This window comes from Pteropus medius, unplaced genomic scaffold (assembly GCF_902729225.1).
Source record: "Pteropus medius unplaced genomic scaffold, Ma_sr-lr_union100, whole genome shotgun sequence".
Lineage (NCBI taxonomy): Eukaryota > Metazoa > Chordata > Mammalia > Chiroptera > Pteropodidae > Pteropus > Pteropus medius.
This window is the reverse complement of record NW_024354501.1, coordinates 2,082,395-2,101,258: the sequence shown is the minus strand read 5'-3', so window position 1 is coordinate 2,101,258 and position 18,864 is coordinate 2,082,395. Positions and strand designations below refer to the sequence as shown.

The following is an 18,864-nucleotide window of genomic DNA, read 5'->3' as shown; positions in this document are numbered from 1 at the left end:
GAGCCAGACTTGCGGGTTCGAGTCTCAGCCTGCCGTTCGTTACTTGCATGACCCCGAAACCCCTCTGTGCTTCCGTCTCCCCGTTTGCTGCAAAGTAGGCCCGGTCATACGTTACGGAGTTGTGAGTTCAGTTACTACAGCGCCCGACGCCAACGTTGGCTGCCATTGGAGGAGGAGGAGGAGGAGGGGGTGTCACGTGTCCTGTGACACCCGCTCGTGTAGAACCGTCTCGAAGATGCATCTCCTCATTCTGTAGGCAGGTGAGCGCCAGCCGAGAGGCGGTGCCGGAGTCCAGGGTCTTGTCGTTGACGGGAGGCTGGTGCGGGGTCGAAACGCCTGGCCTTGCGACGCACATCTTTGGCCTTACCGGGGTAGAGAAAGGGAGAAAGTGAAGGTCAGTTGCCGCTCCGTCTCCAGGAGACGGATCCGCAGCACTGTGTTGTCGTGACCTGCTCATGTTCCTGTGCGACTGATGTTCTTTGTCAGAGAGCAGACGCTACCTGGACGGAGGGAGACACCTGAGCTTGCTGCTGCTTCACTGCAAGCTGCTGGGCAGTGTTCCACCACCGTTACCTGGAACGGGAGGGCCAGCTCCAGCCTGCGGGCCAAACCCATCCCGCAGGGACGTAATCGAGAAGTTGCAACAGAGGCCCCAAAGTTTGCCAGTCCCTGGTCTAGAATAGTAAAATGGTTTGGTTTTGTTTTTAAACTGAAAGAATATATGTGTAGAGAGAATTATTTCAGTGCTTATTGCTAGGTTTGTTTGTGTTTTATTCAGTATCGTTTCAGAGCCCACTCTGTGTCTGTGTTAAAAGACAAAATTTCATATGGATTCTAGAACATTTGAAATTACGTAAGTGACGTGCTCCGTGACTGTCGGTAGCACTGTTCTCGGTCTGCGTGTTACTGACTAATGCCCCCATCTTTTGGTAGATGACAGAAATGCACTAAAAAGAGCATTGATTTTTCCAAATTAATTGTATGAAAAATTGAATAGAATGATGTGAATTCCGTCATCTGAAATGTTATTTAAGTCAGATAGTTATATTACAGGAAAAAAAAGGTGATGGACAATATGGTATGAAAATTAACCAGAGATGAGAATACTGGCAGCAGTTTTGTGTGATACTAGGGCCAGGAGCCCTGTCGCACAGCAGGTGACAATCTGTTGGTTATCACCGGGGACGGTATTCAAATCTAAACCTTATAAGTGATTCCGAGTTATCAAGATGGTGGTTATCATTAGTGTCAGTCACATTCTTAATTTAGAAAGAAGAAGATCAATTAGAAACGTCTGTTTTATGATCTTTCTAAAACCAATAGTTTAGAGTCTGCTTGTTGCCGAGCAACAGAAATCTGTAGAACTACTACAGTCATGTAGTTCTTTAAGCTCAGTCTTTAAAGTGTTTTTAATACGTCATTTTCAGTTTTTAATACGAAGGCTGCAGGGAGACCTCACCGTGTTGCCCTGTCCGTTATTTTTGGAGGTGCCTCGGCCAGCTTGGGAGTGAACCTCAATTGAACATGTTTGTTCTTAGACTAATCGTACGCGAGATTTTACCACATGAGCAATGGCCGAAACGTTTGACCTTTTATGATTTAAAAAGTTCATTCTGGTTTGAACTGGAAAATACCTTGGCTTTCAGAGTATTTTTTAAGAAAACTTGCATGCAGCTCATTTAATATTTGTAATTTAAAACTAGAGTACACCCCCACAGAATAGTTAAGTCAGTATCAAAATGGAAACTATGACAAATGCTTACGTTTTATCCTTTTAGCAGGATAGAGAAAATTTTTCCTGATACGAGACGGCCGATGATATGCATCGATAGAACCAAATTATTTGTTTCACGTGAGACTTAATGCCAGTTAAAAATGGCATCAGCGTTGTTTTAAAGTATTTTAAAGATCACAGTATTTTAAAACATTTCAGTCTTTGTAAGCAGTGTGTAAACATTTCCTATAAAAATTAAAATATCATAGACGCATCTAAAATTCTCTTCGGCTACTGTTTTGTCTGCTGCTGCCTCCGGGTGGACCCCGGTGCCTGTTCGATTGCGTCCGCATCCAGGTCCGTCTGCGGGCCGCGCCGTGCGGGCCCGTGTGGGCCGCGTCTGCGTCCTCGCCGAGGGAAGGCTGGCCTCGGTGCTGGCACGGTGTTTGTGTCCTGGGGCTCATGCTTCACATCGCGCTGAGTTATATTTTCATGTGTCTGTATAGAGCTTTTACTGTAACTTCTTTCAGTATTTTACTCTCTATCCTGAATTATCATTTTAATTACTATTAAAAGGAGTAAAATAGGTCCGATCAGCAGCACCTCGGCCCGGCTCCCACTCTCTCCAGTTGAGTTTGTCCACCCTCGTGCAGACACGCGGCGCCGCGCACAGTTAGTGTGCCTCCCCCCGGCGCAGGAGCCCGGGCCCCGCGCCTCCCTCCAGGCCGCCCTGCCCGCGAGGGCCCTCTGTCGCCCGGGGCCGTCTCTAGGCCTGGCCCGTGCGGACAGTGTGCGCGAGCATCCTCGTCCGCGATTTCACGTGCTGGCTTATTTACTTCTAAAGTCACCAAAGAGTGCGGTGCTTTAGAATGTTCACCGATAGTGCCAGGTAACTTTTCCAGTGACCCTCGAGACGGCACCGTGTCTCAGGATCCCCGTTTACCAGCCCGATGGCTACAGCGCCACTCGCTGCTCCAAGTGGACACCCGCGGCCCCTTGGGTTCTGGTGGGCTCCTCCTCCCCGTTCCCCCCGTGAGCGTGTTCCAGACACGTCTTCACGCTCTTTTCTTGTGCAGTTAAACATTTCTCATCTCTGATCAATTTCTTTCCTTTTGGCTTCTGAATTTTTATCTTGCTGACGGAGATCCCTTGCGGTCTAAAGTCATACATTTTCTCTAGGAGTTTGGCAATTTTTAGTGCTATTGTTGCTGGCACGTTTTTTTTTTTCCTTTTCCATCTGATTGTTGAGGATATTGAGAAAAACCTGTCGATTTAAAAATATAATTAATATTCTATCCATATAATTTTTAAATATTCTTTTATAGTCACTAAATTTTTTTCCCCAGTATTTTAGGCCCATTATGTCACGATTGAATCATCTGGGTCTTCAAAATGGTGGTAAATAGCAGGTGTTGGCAGGTGTCGCTGTGTTGCTACTGATTTTAGAGTCAATATATTCAACATTTCACAGTTCAATGTGGTGTTAGCTCTTGGTTTTGGAAAACAGTCTCAGAATTAGTTGTGCTGCCTGTCGTTTGCTTTACTTATAGATTTTATTAGGCACGGCTGTTGAATTTTCCCACAGGCCTGTTTGACATTAGCGTTTTTCCCGTATTATTGGGACGTAGTAAGACGCGCAGTGGAGTCCTACTGAGCCGCCACCTACCCTCGACGCGGCCCTGCCGTGTCGTCCAACCTTCTCTGAGTACGTGGCCGTGGTCCCTGAGCTGGTATTCTAGACTCGTTTCTTCCATTCGTCATTGAAAGTATGCGTTGCTTTCTCTTTTTGTGCTGGCATTGTCAGAGTTTGGGCATCAAGGTTCTGTAGCTTCAGACTGAATCGCCGTTCAACAGAACGTTAGTCAGTTTTAAAAATGGGGCGGCAGGTTTCTACACTGTTCTCTGTATTACTATATATGCTTGGGATTTTCCATGATAAGAAATTTTTAATATTTGAATAGGGAGCTTTCTGTATTTTGCTATGGTCTAGGATAATGGAAGAAACAAATTGTTTTGTTTTTCAGAAGTGAGAGGACTTGGGTGTAAAACCTTCTACACCTGCTGCCTTTTAAAACGGTAGATCTTGTTTAATTTTTTATTGGAGGTATAAAAAATAAATGGATTGTCTTGGTTCGGCTTTTATGATTTACATTTTTCTGAGGAAACTTGATGGACATTTAGTTTTGTTTCATTTGTGGCTATTAGAACTGATACCGAATAAATATTCTTAAAACGTCATCTTGGAATACATGTATTTTTTTAGGATAACTCTAGAAGCAGGATTATAGGTTATTGCATATTTGCGTTTTTTTGTTTTGATAAATAACCCCTATGTCACCCTCGGATAGCTACACTGATTTACACTTATTTTTACCGGAGCGATGAGATCATTCCTAGTGATTTTAATTCGCGTTTCCCTGGTTACTAGTGAGGTTGAGCATGTTTTTATGTTTATTGCCTATTTGTGTATACATTTTGGTGAATCGCATCTTTCTAGTATTTGTTCATTTTTCTCTTCTCTCTTTTAAACTGGTTTCTAGTTTTTTATATATTCTAAATACTAAATTCTTACATATGTCGTTAGGTCATACGTATCGTCTCAGTATTAAACTCTTACTTCATATGTTGGATCAAACTACATGAAATTACTATATTCGGCTCTTTGAACTAAAGAAACCATTTCATTTGGTTCAACTCAATGTGTATGTATTTTTTCCATTTATTTGCATGCCTTTTAACTGTTTTTATATAATCACTTGCTGCTATGGATTGGCTTTTGTGCATTGAGTCTCTTAAAGTTTTTTATTCTTCAGTGATACCAATTTTTTTCAAATATTTTTGGTTTAGGAATTTATTCCATCTGAAGTAAATTTATATTTTTGTCATCGATACGTGTAGAGATACGATTTTTCTGAATTGCGGAAAACTGTTCTAACACTATTAAAACCTGTCTTTTTCTAACAGGTTCGGGCTGCCATGCGTAATAATCTTTGCGTCTGTGGATGTTATTTCTCCATTTTCTGTTTTGTTACGTTTGATCCGTTCTGTTTCTGTGGCAGTACCACTCTGGATTTAATGACTGGGTTTTCATAATATTTCAGTAGCTGTCACAGCGAGTCCCTCATCGTTTTTTAAAGTTGTTCTTACCAGTGATCCTCACGTCTTTATGCTCATCTTTTTGTCATTACCAACGTAAAGTCTCCGGAGCAGGGAGGAGGAGAGGGTTTCGAAGCCCGGGACCGTCTCGACTCCGGTGAAGCACGCCGAGGACCACGCACCCAAGACCGCGGAAGAAGTCACGGCGGAGCGGAGCGAGAAGCAAGCGCCCTCTCTTCCCGGTGAGCGGAGCGGCGTCGGCGTCCGGGAAGCGCCCGCACCGGCGCCGGCGGGCTGTGCGGGCGCCGTGCGGCTGCCGGGCTTCGCCGCTGCCTGCGGCCGGGCTTTCCGGATTGGGCTCCAGGGGGTCGGCATGGATCCGTCGGCACCCATAGATTTTTAGAACTTTTCTGGGTAGAAATCATTCGCAGCTAACAGCCGCTCGCGGTGGGTGAGTTCTCCGGCCGGCAATCGAAGAGAAACATTAGATCAGCTTAAGAAACATTTTAAGTCATTCGTTTATTAAAAGTACTTTTCACGAACACTTTTTATAAAGTGCCTTGTGGCGCTGTGTATGGAATCAGACGTGAGAACCTGAAGGTTTCGCGACCCGGCCGCTCGAACGGCCTGGAGACCTGGGTCCCGGAGCCCCGCGCCTGCGTCCGTTGGGGACGCAGATACTTAAAGCTTCTTCCCCTCGGGGAAGGAGACGGCGCCTTGACAGGCCCCGCGCACGTGCGCAGACACGCGGACGCGCTCGCATCCCCCTCCTCTGATTCTTCCCTCGGGAGTAGGCTTCTCAGACCTCAGCAGCCGGGTCTGTGACAGGCCGAGGTGACCGTGTGACACGCACACGTGCTCTAGTATACGCAGTGCACACTTTCCTCATCAGGGTCTCTGGACTCATATTTTTGCCGATGAATTCTACTTATATTTTTTTAGACTTTGATCGTTTCGCTAGTTGCTTACATTATTATTTCATTTTTTAAGAAAGCGATTGCCACACCGTGTAAATGTTCTTTCTTTTAGAGCCAAAGCCTGTGTATGCTCAAGTCGGACAGCCAGACGTGGATTTACCTGTCAGTCCGTCTGATGGCGTCCTCCCCAATTCAACGCACGAAGACGGGATTCTCCGGTAACGTGACTATGAACTTGGCTTGTCTTCTCTGTCTCTTATTAGCATCATTTAAAGTAAGAAATCAGTTGCAAACTGTATTGCGTATGCTGTTTACAATAGCGTATACCATTTAATGCTATGGTTAGGGTTTTTTTTTTAATTTTTTAAAAAATCAGATATTCGAGAACAAAAAAAGGACGTTCTTTTTGGATATTTACTACTTTCTCACCACCATCTTCTGCTTAGTTTTTTAGGTCACAAATTACAAAATTAAAAATTGTTTTTTATTTAGGCATCACATTTTTACACAAGCTCTCTAATGCCCTAGCACCAAAAACCAACCAAACAAACAACAAACCTGTTTCTCCATTTCGGCACTGTGACATTTCTGTCAGATGATCGTTTTCCGTGCTGGGCCGCCCTTCACATTGTGGCCTGGCCACTCGCTGCCAGTCGTGACAGCCAGACCGTCTTGAGGCGCTGCAGATGTTTCCTGGGGGATCAGCCCTGGTTAGGAAGCTGTTCTAGATCAGTCAGCAGCTTTTAAGTTTTGGGTATTTCAGACCCTTTATATTTGCTAATTGATGGGATCGAGATGTGAATTTTGTAACCAGACTTCAGTCATACCGTCAGGAGGAGCAGATCAGTTTTCCGCGGCCTCTGCGCTAAAGGGGCGTGGTGTGCACAACGGACAGTGACCAGACTTCTTAACGTAGTGGCACCACAGCCCTGCTCACACCGGTTTGCTCTGGTGAAGACAATGGGACTGTCACCGCAAGGCCCGCCTCGTTGGTGGGAAAGAGCTCCTGAGAGAGATGGGGTCACACAAGCTTCACAGCAAGTGCTATTAGTGTTAGGTAACTGATCATTCAAAATCTTGTCACTTGTCAGGAAATAGGCCCCTTTTTCCTTTCTTAAGGATTGCTTGCAAGCTTTCGTCCCTCTGTAAGGTTTAAGGAAACCGACGATTAGATTCCAGAGACCCGTTTTTCTGGGGAGCCCTGAAGAGCAGGTCAGGAGACGCAGAGAGGGTTGGGGAGCTGGGCAGGAACCGTGCTCAGTCATTCAGACGCAGCCAGCACGCATCGGCGAGTGCGGGCGGGCGGTGCGCAGAGGGCGCGTGACCCTGAGCCGTAGCTGCCACCCGCAGCGGCTTTAACTGAGTGAGGGACGCAGACCGTGGAGCTTTCACGTCTGAGGCACTGGGTCGCTTAGTGTCACGGGTGCTCCAGGGCCTGGGGACTTGGAGGCGATGTCTGGAAGAGCTGTCTGCGCGGTTTGGGAGAGGGTCTGCGGTTCGCTCCGGACTCGGCTGGCCAAGTCGGTTAATCCTGCCACCGAGGGACTCAGAGCCTTCATGTTGAAACCGTGAGTAGTTGCAGGGAGGGACCAATGATGCCACCAGCCCTGGTGGCGAGTGACCTCATCCAGTTTGCGGCTCTTAGGTTTCTGTCTGGCTCACACTAGCTCCAGATGAGGAAGCGGGACGAGGAGCGAATGCCTCGTGGGTCCTAAACGCTAAGGTGGTCTCTGTGGGTCCAGGAGGCCCAGACGGCGTGGCTTTCTCGGCGTGTTCATGCTTTTGATTTGTGTTTTTAGTCAGTCTGTTAGTTTGTAATAATTTGCTCATTGTTACATAGTGAATTTAGAGGAAAAGGACTTTTTTCATGCTTCATGTCAAAGTAGGTTCAAGAATCACGTATCTTCTTGTATCGGAACGTGGAGGAGTCTGGAAGCCAGACGGGACTTTGCCGTTAGTACATAACTGGCAGTTCGTTGCCCTAAAGAGAGTTTGTGACCATGACCTGCTCCGCCCAGCCGTTCCACGGCGTCCTGCGCAGTTGCTTTTGGCACTGTCACATGCCTTTGATACTGCGCGGTCGTAGAGGGCAGGGCACGCACATGCTCCTTCCCGTGCCCTGTCCAGCGAGCAGCGGCAGGGGTTGCGGACAGGGCTGATCCCGAGACGCTGGACGGCGAGGTGTCCTGACGCTGGACGGCGAGGTGTCCTCACGGTCAGAGGGGCCGCCAGCCGCCGCGCTGGAAACCACAGGCCTTTGGACTAGGCGTCACGGTGCTCGGAGCCGGCTTCCGGCTCCCGGCGTTAGGAAAATCTGGCAATTTTTGCTTCCATTTCAACCTTTATAGAACAGCACTTCTCTGCTATTCAGTAGAGAGGGTATAGTATGAATCTGGATAGAAAAAAATGGAAGAATTTTTTTTTTTTTTTTAGCCATTAGAAATGCACCAAGATACTTAGAGTTAAGAAAACCTTTTTTATAAAGTAATTTTATAACTTAGAATGTAAAGCAGTATGTGTATATTATATTTGAATATTTTATAATTTAGTCGATTAATCAGAATAATAGAAAATGCTATTTGGGAATTCTAACACTAAATTTTATTCAGTACGTAGTGATGTGGGGAAGATCGCAGAGACTTCTTTTATTTCGTTCTGAACGTGGTTTTTGTTGTATCCGTTTTTTCTGATTTTTCAAGTGTCTCTTAACTGTTTCGAATGGGGTGTTTTGTTTTAACAGGCCCAGCATGAAATTGGTGAAATTCAGAAAAGGAGATAGCGTGGGTTTGCGGCTGGCTGGAGGAAACGACGTCGGCATATTTGTCGCTGGCGTTCTGGAAGACAGCCCTGCGGCCAAGGAGGGCCTAGAGGAGGGCGACCAGATTCTCCGGGTACGTCGGTCAGCGCGTCGGCTCCGCGGGGTCGGAGTGCGCAGACCTCTAGGCGGCGGCGGCGGCGGGCCCAGCAAGCCGCCCGTTGGAACAGCCGGCATCGTCGCCAGGTCTGCCGGACCTTTAAATGCTCAGGCCCAGGCTCCGTCGGGTCCCGGCCGCGCCGGGCTCCCCACTTCCCGTTCCTGCACGTGACCCTGTTCACCTCTCTGTTTGTGAAGCTGCCCAGGGGGGCGCTTGGGTTTCATTGTAATCGCTGGTGTTGGTAGAGCCCGCCAAAAAGAGAGACGTCTGGGATCCGGTGACCTGCGCCAGCGTCTTTTTGGGTCCAGCTGCACCCTCAGGCCGGCCAGAGCGATAGCCCGCGGGTCTGCTGGCGTCAGGTGCTGCTCGCACGCGAGTGGTCTCCGCGGCGGTCCACATGGTCCTCTGGGACGTCTTCCGTCCCCAGTGGTGGCTCAGGCACGAGGACGTGGGGTCTGCGTCAGGCTCTGAGGCGCGCGCCCCTCACGAGTCAGGACAGCCGCGGGGGTGCCGGCCCCCCCCTCCGCCGCTGTCTTCTCCCCGTCGCGGCCGGGAACGTTGCCGGGAACGTGGTCGCCTCTGCAGCTCTCGCTCCCCTTGAACCCGTCCGAACCCCTGGCGGGGAAGCCGTTTCAGCTCGGGGACCACGTCTGTTAGGTGAATTTCCGCGTGTGCTCTTCCCACCACCTCACATCGCCATGGCCACCCCTACACGGGGCCACCGCCGGCGGCGCGGCCCACATTCCGCATTCTGCCTCCTGCAGCCGCCCGGTCATGCTGCTCGCTCCCGTCTCCCCATCGCTCCTCGCCGGCTTCTCTCTCTCCTTTTGCCGTCGAGCTTGGCGAAGGCGTCGGCAAGTCCCTGTCCTGCTTCCGTTTCGGTCTGTGACGTCATAAAGTTCCGTGTTCCGGCTGCACCGTGACCCGTCCCGAATCTGAATTTTCATAAGCCGTCGCGGCCCTGACGCCGTCTTCCGCCCTCGTTCCCTTCCTTTCTCAGCGGCCCTTTTGAAGGTCGTAAGTCACCCTTCTCGACATGCTTGCGCCCTTGGGCTCCCTGCTCTGATCTTGGAACTTCTTCTCCCGCCTTTTTAATAATCGTTCTAAAAGTCCCGATTCCTGCCGATACCTTTGCATGACGTGTCGGATAGCGTTCACTCTGCTGAAGAAACTCAACTCCTGTTCCCTTACCCACCTCGCATCCTGCTGGAAGGAATCATTAAAACTACTCAATAGTTTGTTTTATATCATCAATGTAGTGCCTGTTGGTTTTTTCTTTTTCTTTTTTCTTTTCATACTGTGAGAACTCTTGAAAAGATAAGAAGGACACCTCCCCGTGACCCTGCAGAGTCACTGGTGACATTCCAGTGAGCTCCCGTTAGGTCCTTGGGCGCCTCTCCCATGACTACGCGCTGACTCGCAGACTCTGCGCCCGCGGCGTCCGGATCTGTAGAGACGCCGCGGCGCACACGCGACTTCTTTTGCATCTCGTTCCCTTTTGATTTCTTCTTCAGAGACGGGTAAAGAGTAGGGCTCTGTGGCACTTTCTCAGAACTTGAGATTTAAAATTTGAGAGCCAGAGATTTTCCAATAGTAACACATATTTGGAATTAGAAGTGTCTGTTTTTGGTCTAAATTGGTTAGATCTTGCCGTTGTCGGTCCTTGGTGTCAGGATGCACGTGACTGCTCCTTAAGCGAGTTTATGCCTTCACTCACTTGATTTTCTTGGTTTGTACTTATGTAGAGTATATTCATTTCTCTAAAGTTCTTCCTTCTGAAGGATGTGAATTTTTTAATCACTCTGAGAACATTCGTTTCCCGTGCACGTGAATATTTTTCGAGTCTTAAAATACGGCCAAGAGTAACGTGAAACGTATTTGAACAGGTGAACAACGTGGACTTCACAAACATCATAAGGGAGGAGGCCGTGCTGTTCCTGCTCGACCTCCCTAAAGGAGAGGAGGTGACCATCCTGGCGCAGAAGAAGAAGGACGGTGAGATGCCGCGAGCGGAAACCAACCTCCGGGCGTCCGAGAACTCACGCCGGGTTTGGTTTAGTTGTTTAAATAAACCACTCGCCGTTGAGTGGGAAACGAATTTTTGACTCTCGGACGGGGTTTATTTTAAGGCGGGCAGGGGTTCATTAGCACAGCGCGTTCTCATCCAAGCAGAACGCCATGCAAACCCGTCCAAGGCGTGGACCAGTGGCCGGCAGGACCGCACGGGTGTCTGCGGGCTGCTTCCAGGTCTGGGCCGGCGTTGCCGAGGCGGTGCCCGGCCTCGTCGCCTCCGTGGTTAAGCGGATACACTTCTCATTTAGAACAGGGTTCCTCAGCCTTGGCGCTGTTGGCATTTTGGGTTGAATGATTCTTTGTCGTGGGGGCTGTTCTGTGCCTTGGGTGTTTAGGAGCCTCCCTGGCCTCTCTTCACTAAATGCCAGTGGCTAACAAGCAGCGTCTTGGCACTGCATACACACACCCCCTGCCCCGCACACACACACACCCCACACACACACCCCCACACACCCCCCTCACACCCCCATTCCCAGCACGCACTTGCAGGCATCAGAAACGGCTGATGCGTCCCCAGATGCCCCTGGGGCGCGGAGTCGCCCTCGTTTGCGAAGAGCTCACCTAGAAAACGGCAGCACCCATGATGTGGGCCGCGAAACGGGGGATTCAGATAGGAGCGCGCGTGTGGCCGCGGACGCGCCGCCTGGCCTGTTTCTCTGTCGGGTCCCTCACCTGCGTGGTGGAGGCCCCACGAGCGCCCGTTTCACGAGGCGGCGGTGTCGTACGGGGCCCATGAGGAGGACTCGGAGTTTGTGGCTTTCGTTTTGTTGTTCGACATCGTCAGCAGCCTCTTCGCATAGTGTGTCCTCTCTAGGTTAATTTGTAATTCCACTAGCTATCGATAATGTTTTCGTCTCGATTCTTTTTAGTTTATCGTCGCATCGTAGAATCAGACGTCGGAGACTCCTTCTATATTAGGACCCATTTTGAATACGAGAAGGAATCTCCGTACGGACTTAGTTTTAACAAAGGAGAGGTGTTCCGGGTCGTGGACACCTTGTACAACGGGAAACTGGGCTCCTGGCTCGCCATTCGCATCGGCAAGAACCACAAGGAGGTGGAACGAGGCATCATCCCTAGCAAGAACAGGTACGGCTGCTGGGCGCCTCGCGGGACGGCGGCCATCCGCAGTGACAGGTCCCAGTCCCGCTGGGGTGTCCAGCGAAGATGGTTCTCCCTGGGTTCACCGTATCCGTAATCGGCATCGTCCTGCAGTCCCTTTTATTTTAATCTAGCCGTTCCGACTTAAACAGCACGTGACGTTCTCTGCAGAATGGTGGCACTTGTTGCATCGTGGGGCTTTTTCCGTCGTGTTTTTCAAAGACCCCGACGGCGTGCTCGCCTTCTCTTTGCAGAGCCGAGCAGCTGGCCAGCGTTCAGTACACGCTCCCCAAAACCGCCGGCGGAGACCGGGCCGACTTCTGGCGGTTCCGGGGTCTGCGCAGCTCCAAGAGAAATCTTCGGAAAAGCAGAGAGGATTTGTCAGCTCAGCCTGTTCAAACCAAGTTTCCAGCCTACGAAAGAGTTGTTCTTCGCGAAGGTAAGTTTATTCTGCACGGACCGACCTGGCACCCTGAGCGTCCGTGTGCTTAAGGGAGGGAAGGGTGACTGCCACTTGTCGTCTCCCTCCTCCCAGCCGGATTCCTGAGGCCCGTGACCATCTTCGGACCGATCGCCGACGTCGCCAGAGAGAAGCTGGCGAGAGAAGAGCCTGACATCTATCAGATCGCAAGTGAGTGGCCGCGGGGCCGTGCGGAGGGGAGCTCGAAGGGGTCACAGGTCGCCCACTGACGGCGGGCCCAAGGCGCGTGCTCCGCAGAGGGAAAGCCTGCACGTGAAGCTTTGCGGGCCACCCCGTGCGTTTAGTTTGGAGGGGAACCCGAGCGATCGTGTGTCCCTGTCCTCCCCGTGGCCTTTAATGTGAGAAGCGTCGCCGTTTACGAAGCTCTGGGCTTCGTGACAGCGCCGCTTGGCAGAGGCTCTTCATCGCGACGACGTCACCGTGGGGTGAGTGTCCATGCTGACGCCAACAGCCAAGCCTTAGGGCGGTGGCGGTCCTGACCGCCAGCAGCCTCTCCAGTCCGGGCTTCCTGGTGACACCCAGCCAGTGAGTCACGAAGCCCGGCTCTGAGCTCAGCCCTTTCCGGCTCCAGTCCGGAGCTTCTGGTCGTGAAGCTGACAGACGCTCCCACGTCGGAGGGCGGTACAGGCGTGACTTGTGCTGTCGGCTGTTACCTCAGGCATCCACGGCAGGTAGTGGTCAGCATAGTGACAGTGTAGGGCTCCCGTGCTTAAGGGGTTTGGCTTCGGCTTGTTTTGTTTAGTTTGGCTGTGATAGTAGTTTAAATATGCAGACTTAGTTTCGACCCCTTGGCTTACATAAATTATGTATGAAAGCTTACATGTAACATATAAGTTATATGTAAAAACTTAAATTATACTTTCCCTAATTATAAAAATATTTTCTATTTGGAAAGTTTATTTTTTATTTATTTTTTAGGCGAGGTAACCCTTGATTGACCTCACAGATTGCAAGGACCTCGTCAGCTTACAATCCCTTATTATTTTTTTTATTTTTTACATCTCCAGCACCTGCTCTTCCTAGGTGGTCTCCCATCCAAATACTAACCTGGCCCGACCCTGCTTAGCTTCCGAGGTCAGACAGGATCGGGCTTGTTCAGGGTGGCATGGCCGGAGACGGAAAAGTTTTAAAGATTAATTTTGACATAAATCGTCGTCACCCTAAATTTTACCCAAGTGTATTTTCTTCCACCTCTCCCGGTCTTCAGACATACTTTTGCGGAATTTTATTAACATTGTGTAGAAAAGTTTATACCCTGCTTTTCCTTCGTAATAGTAGCACATTTTTACTTTATTATCTTGCAATTGATTTGCAGTTTGTTAGCCTTCTCTCGTTCGTATAGTTTGTTTCAAATTTATATTTTATTATGACAGAGGATGTAGAAATCTGTCCATATCGTGTTTGCGTGTTTATACTTTGCTTTCTCAGAGGATTTAACTTTTCCAGAATGTAGCCTTTCCCTTTCCTGTATTTGTGATGGTTTTCTTGACTGTGTCCCGAAGGCAGGAAGAGGGAGTGGGCCGCAGGGCAGGCACAGCGCCTGGCCGCCGCGGTGCAGTCGTCAGCGCGGCCGTGGGCCCGGTGGGAGCCCCTCGGTGGCACCGAACTGCGTGAGCGCTGATTTGAAGAATCAGAACGCTGCCTTATCGTATCGCTTTGCATCGAGTTGCTGCTGAAGTTCAGTGAGGGTATTTATTTTCTGAAAGTCAAGATTTACAGAAACGTTATCGTAGAATTTGAGCAAGTTAGAAAATGTTGATTTCTGATTCCCCCTTAGTTCGTCCATGCTTTTGCAGAAGAGGTTGCTGTTTGTAGAGAACGTGCTCCTGGAGCGGGTCTTTGGTTCAGGGACACAGCGATGCGTGGAGGCCTCGCTCCAGCGCTCCGGTCGGTGTTGCTGACGCTGTGCACCTGCCCCTCGGCTGGTGCGGCTCTGGCCAAGACAGGCCTCACATTTTCTCAGTGCCTTAGAAACGGTGCCATTTTCTCAGATGTCACAATGAGAGAGGTTTGGACGTAGTGCCATGCCAAACCCTGTTGGAGCCATAGGCAAAAGGAAAAAGATGCATCTCTGTCTATATGTTTTTGTGTTTTTTTTAATGGCCAATCGTTTCTTATAACATTAAAGTAGTTGGAAATTTTTTTAAGAACACGAAAAATATGCACATTAAAACGCTATTTTAAGTTTAAATACCTTATTTATACCAAACAGCAGCTCATCAATATTATGTTAAATCTACGGTTTTAAATCTCATTTTCAATTGAGAGAATTGCTGTATTTGACCATTTCTCTTGACCAAGTGACCGTCTTAAACGACTTTTACACAAGGTTTGTTTCCTAATTCTCTTTACAGTTTTCGGTATGTTGTTTGTTACGGAGTATTAGCTCTGATTTTCTGAACGTACTGTACCCAGCTCTTGCGTGACGATGGGGTGGGGTCGCCCAGTGCACTGTGCGCCTGAGGCCAGCGCCTCGCTGGGCGGCATCGCTCTAACCCCGTGGTTCTCCGCCGGCAGCGATTCTGCCCACAGAGGACACTTGGCCGTGTGTGTTTTTGTCACAGGGGAGTGAGTGGGAGGTGGGGGCTGCTGGCCTCTAGTGGGCGGGGCCCGTGGTGCACAGGTTGTCCCCGCGTGCGACCAAGCACGGCGGAGCCCCGCACATCCGTGGTGCCCGCAGCCGGAGACTGATCTCACCAATGTGACGTTTTGTTTTGTCCTGACTTCGTGAATAGAAAGTGAACCGCGAGATGCTGGAACCGACCAACGTAGCTCTGGCATTATTCGTCTTCATACGATAAAGCAGATAATCGATCAAGTAAGTTATTAAATATCGATCTACTTCGTTATAAGCTGTGAATGTTGTTTTTGAGTGCGATAGGGTTTGGTTAACTTGAGTGTAGGAGATGGTTTTTCTAAAATGGCGACTGGTATACCGTAAGAAAAGCCGTCACCAGAAGGCGTCACGCTAATCTCTTTGAAAGGAATAGTGTTGACACACATCACAAGATGACCTTTGATTGCCACAGAGAAGCGCACAGTGTCCAGATACGTTAACAGAGTTTGCATTGCAAGGGGACCGTTCGGGTTGCACTTTGGCGTTTATGGGATGGGTACGTTCGTACACTGCAGGGTCGTATCAGGCACGGGACATCGCGGTGCCTGTTACCACTCACTGAGGACGGACGATGTAGTCAGCTTGCGGGTAGTACGGTATCTTAAGAGTGAGCTGGTCGGAACGTTTTCTGGTTTTAAGTTGGGCTAGGAATTGCATTGCATTAACTCGTGATTACAGATTTTCTGACGCGTGCTCCTGAGACATTTTGGAGCCCCGTTAAAGGTCCGTTTCTATTGCACTGCGGCCTAGTCTATGACTTTTTCCGAAGAGGACCATTCTTAATTAACTGTCTGACATCCTTGTTTATTTTTTTTTTGCGTCCCCAGGACAAACATGCTCTATTAGACGTGACGCCAAACGCAGTCGATCGCCTGAATTACGCCCAGTGGTACCCGATTGTTGTATTTCTCAACCCCGATTCTAAGCAAGGTGTGAAGATGATGAGAATGAGATTATGTCCAGAGTCGCGGAAAAGCGCCCGGAAGTTGTACGAGCGGTCTCACAAGCTTCGTAAAAACAACCACCATCTTTTTACAAGTGAGTGTTCCGTCGGGTTAGAGTGTCTGGGCGACGATACGTAGGCAAAAACGTGTTGTTCACATACAAACTCTCACGGAACCGTTGTCTGGAAAGCTTCCTGTCGCAGTAACAGGTGCCGGGCGATCGGAAGCACATGTGCCAGAGTAGAAACGTCGCAGGCTTGTGCCCGCGGACACCGTCCTTCACATAACGCAGTGACAGCGACCGAGCCCTAAGCGGGCTTGAGCGGGTCCCGGCTTTTGGCCGAGTTCTCACCGTAAACGATGTTGTTCGTTTATTCGCAGCTACGATTCACTTAAATTCACTGAACGACGGCTGGTACGGCGCGCTGAAGGAAGCGGTCCAGCAGCAGCAGAGCCAGCTGGTGTGGGTTTCCGAGGGGAAGGTGAGGCCCGTTCCGCCCGTGTGCCGGGCTGGGGCGCGGGGCGGAGACGCTTTCGAGTCCCTGGTTTTCTGTTCGGAGCCGCTGCGGTGGGGTAGCTGGGGGAGAGGCGGCGTCTGGGCGTTTCTGATCGTTCGTAGGGGTAATGACAGTTTTTCTGATAGCACGAGATTCAGAGAGTCACGCAGCCGTTGACAGCCCTTCAGCGGTGTCCCTCGGGAGGGTTCTTAGCTTTCCGCTGAAGGAGCAGGCCCGCGCTCCGGGCTGCCCGCCTGGCTGGGGGCGACTTTGACCCTGGCGTCAGTTTCCTCTCCGGAAAACGAGGGCCGTGGGGCGGGTGAGGTGCGTGTCCCCGGGATGCTGTCTTCGGCACGTGCGATTCCGCGCTTGCTGAGTGAGGAGGCGCGTCCCGGCGGGGCCATGCTGCCTCCCGAGGCCCCCTGGGGGCACAGTGGCCCGCAGCACGATAAGGAGCCCTAACACGGAACGCACTTCGCTGCGATGTGGGAGCAGCTCCCCGGACTCGTACCTAGGGAGTTTTTTTGTTTTTGTTTTTGTTTTTTTGTTGTTGGTTTTTTTTTTTTGGTCACTCAGCCCCTTTTAACGTTCTCACAACATACCAGGAAATGCTGCACGAAACAGTTCGTCCTTACGGGCTTATTAGAAGTTAGATTTTGTACGTGCAGCCAAACGACCCCCTTTCTGTCGCCTGTCTGTGTGGTTTTGGAGCTCTCTGTGATGGGGAAGGCCAGTTCATTTCGTTGGGAGGGAGTATAACTTTCTCGAAGTATCCACTTGGAAGCACCGTTTATTTTCAACGTCTCACCTTCAGGTCAGGACGCTGTTAACACGTTTGGTTGCTAGGGAAGGTTGAGACTGTCCGTTTCGTTTTATTTTGTTCTCCACGTCTCGTCAGCTTGGGTTTCGTGGCGTTCGCCCCTGCATGGCCCCGCTCCCCTGGCTGCAGATGCTCTGGCAGTGCCTGCTGCATGCTCGTGGCCACCATGCCCTGACCCAGACAGCATGCAGCCTCTGCACGGAGGGACGTTGACACGCACAGGCCTGGGGGGTGTCCGCTGTTCCCGCCTGCAGGCACGCGTCAGGGCCACGGTGCCCTCGTCAGCACCACGCTGGGGGCTGGACTGTGCGCACGAGACCACGGTGACTGACACGTTCACTGGACACCTGGTGGATAGATGGCGGTGGGCGGAGAGCCCCCGGCGGTGGGCGGAGAGCCCCCGGCGCCGCTGTACAGCAGCCCGCTGTCACTGACCCTCGCTCCTGCGGCCTTGGGTCACGAGGGCTGCGGCCCTTCCGCACGGATCACCTGTGACAGGGCAGCACCGTCGGCTCCGTGTGCCACGCGGACCGTTCATAGCTGGACTGGTGGTTCTCGGAATGGAGCTAGTTTGTAAACGCGCAGAGTGCACTGCCTGCCGACCCGAGAGGATTTTTTAATCACACATCTTAACTCTGTAATTTTCTTTGTGATACCATTGCGGGTTCTTTCTTTTGCTCGGGTTTGTAAATGAGGGTCCCAGCTTCTGCGTTAGGACGGTAGGTCGTTTATCGTTGGGTCGCTCGGTGCACTGTGTGACTGAGAAGAGGTGGCTGTCATCTGAGTCAGGCTCGGCCCCTCCCACCCCCTTCCGTTCGAGTGCATTTTACCCGAATGGTCAGATCCTGAGAGCGCTCAGCTCACGTCGACGTCCCGAGCTAGTGACTCTGATCTAGTTGCTACGGAGGTTCCTCTTCACAGGGTCCGACTCAGTCTCGTACGTCGCCTGCGAGCCCGCGAGAAGTCATCCTGAGGCCGCCTTGGCGTTAGGCATGTGGCATGGTGTGGCTCAGGGCCACCCAGGGTCCTCGCTCACTTGTGCATGTTGTACCACGGCAAGAGCTGGGTGAGCCGTGAGTTCCGGCTGACCTTTCCCCGAGGCCTTGAGTGTCCCCCGGCCAGCTCCTGGGTCACCGTCTGACAGGAGCCGGCCAGGTAGAGAGGGCAGAGCGGGAGCGGGACGCGTTCCGCAGCAGCTTTCATAGAGACCAGAAGCCATTCGGGTGGGTAGACGGTGCTGTAACGGGGGCCGAGCCCTGGGGCTCACTGTCCCGCACCCCACAGGCGCCCTGTGGGACACCAGGGCCACCAGGACCGGGCACGGCCTGGGCTTCCGTGTCAGGAAGGCGCACTCGGCGGCGTCGGCCCCCCAGTGCCAGCTCCGCCCAGGCAGCTCGGGCAAGGGTCCATGCCCCAGCCCCCGCCGGAGCGGGGCGGCGACTGCATCCGGATGTCAGGTCCCCCAGCTTTCGTGCCTCACGGGGCCCGGAGCCCAGGCTCCCCCGTCAGACCGCCCTGTTGAACCCAGACACGGGTTTCAATGGTGACCAGCGGCCGCGCCCTTTCCGTGAGAGGCTCCTCGCGCCTTCCTGGTCCGCTGCCAGGCGACACAGGCCGTTCATGCCCGCAGATCCCAGCCCCCGTGAGGGACGCGGGGCCGCCCTTCCCCCTCGCCGTCGGCGGAAACGA

General features: G+C 51.3%; 1 protein-coding gene and 1 pseudogene across 8 annotated transcripts in view; one reads left to right on the top strand and one right to left on the bottom strand.

The window, feature by feature from the left end:
• The window catches only part of TJP1 (tight junction protein 1), a 180,770-nt gene that overhangs the window by 145,508 nt on the left and 16,398 nt on the right, over nucleotides 1–18,864 (top strand). For all 8 annotated transcript variants that reach the window (XM_039853424.1, XM_039853425.1, XM_039853422.1 and 5 more), the window contains 10 exons: nucleotides 4,913–5,052; nucleotides 5,840–5,945; nucleotides 8,468–8,618; nucleotides 10,529–10,637; nucleotides 11,585–11,804; nucleotides 12,071–12,255; nucleotides 12,352–12,447; nucleotides 15,033–15,115; nucleotides 15,742–15,952; nucleotides 16,240–16,340. In XM_039853424.1, coding sequence (XP_039709358.1) covers nucleotides 4,913–5,052; nucleotides 5,840–5,945; nucleotides 8,468–8,618; nucleotides 10,529–10,637; nucleotides 11,585–11,804; nucleotides 12,071–12,255; nucleotides 12,352–12,447; nucleotides 15,033–15,115; nucleotides 15,742–15,952; nucleotides 16,240–16,340 — 1,402 coding nt within the window. The remainder of the gene's footprint in view (nucleotides 1–4,912; nucleotides 5,053–5,839; nucleotides 5,946–8,467; nucleotides 8,619–10,528; nucleotides 10,638–11,584; nucleotides 11,805–12,070; nucleotides 12,256–12,351; nucleotides 12,448–15,032; nucleotides 15,116–15,741; nucleotides 15,953–16,239; nucleotides 16,341–18,864) is intronic.
• Nucleotides 13,296–13,414, bottom strand: LOC120595357 (uncharacterized; annotated as a pseudogene).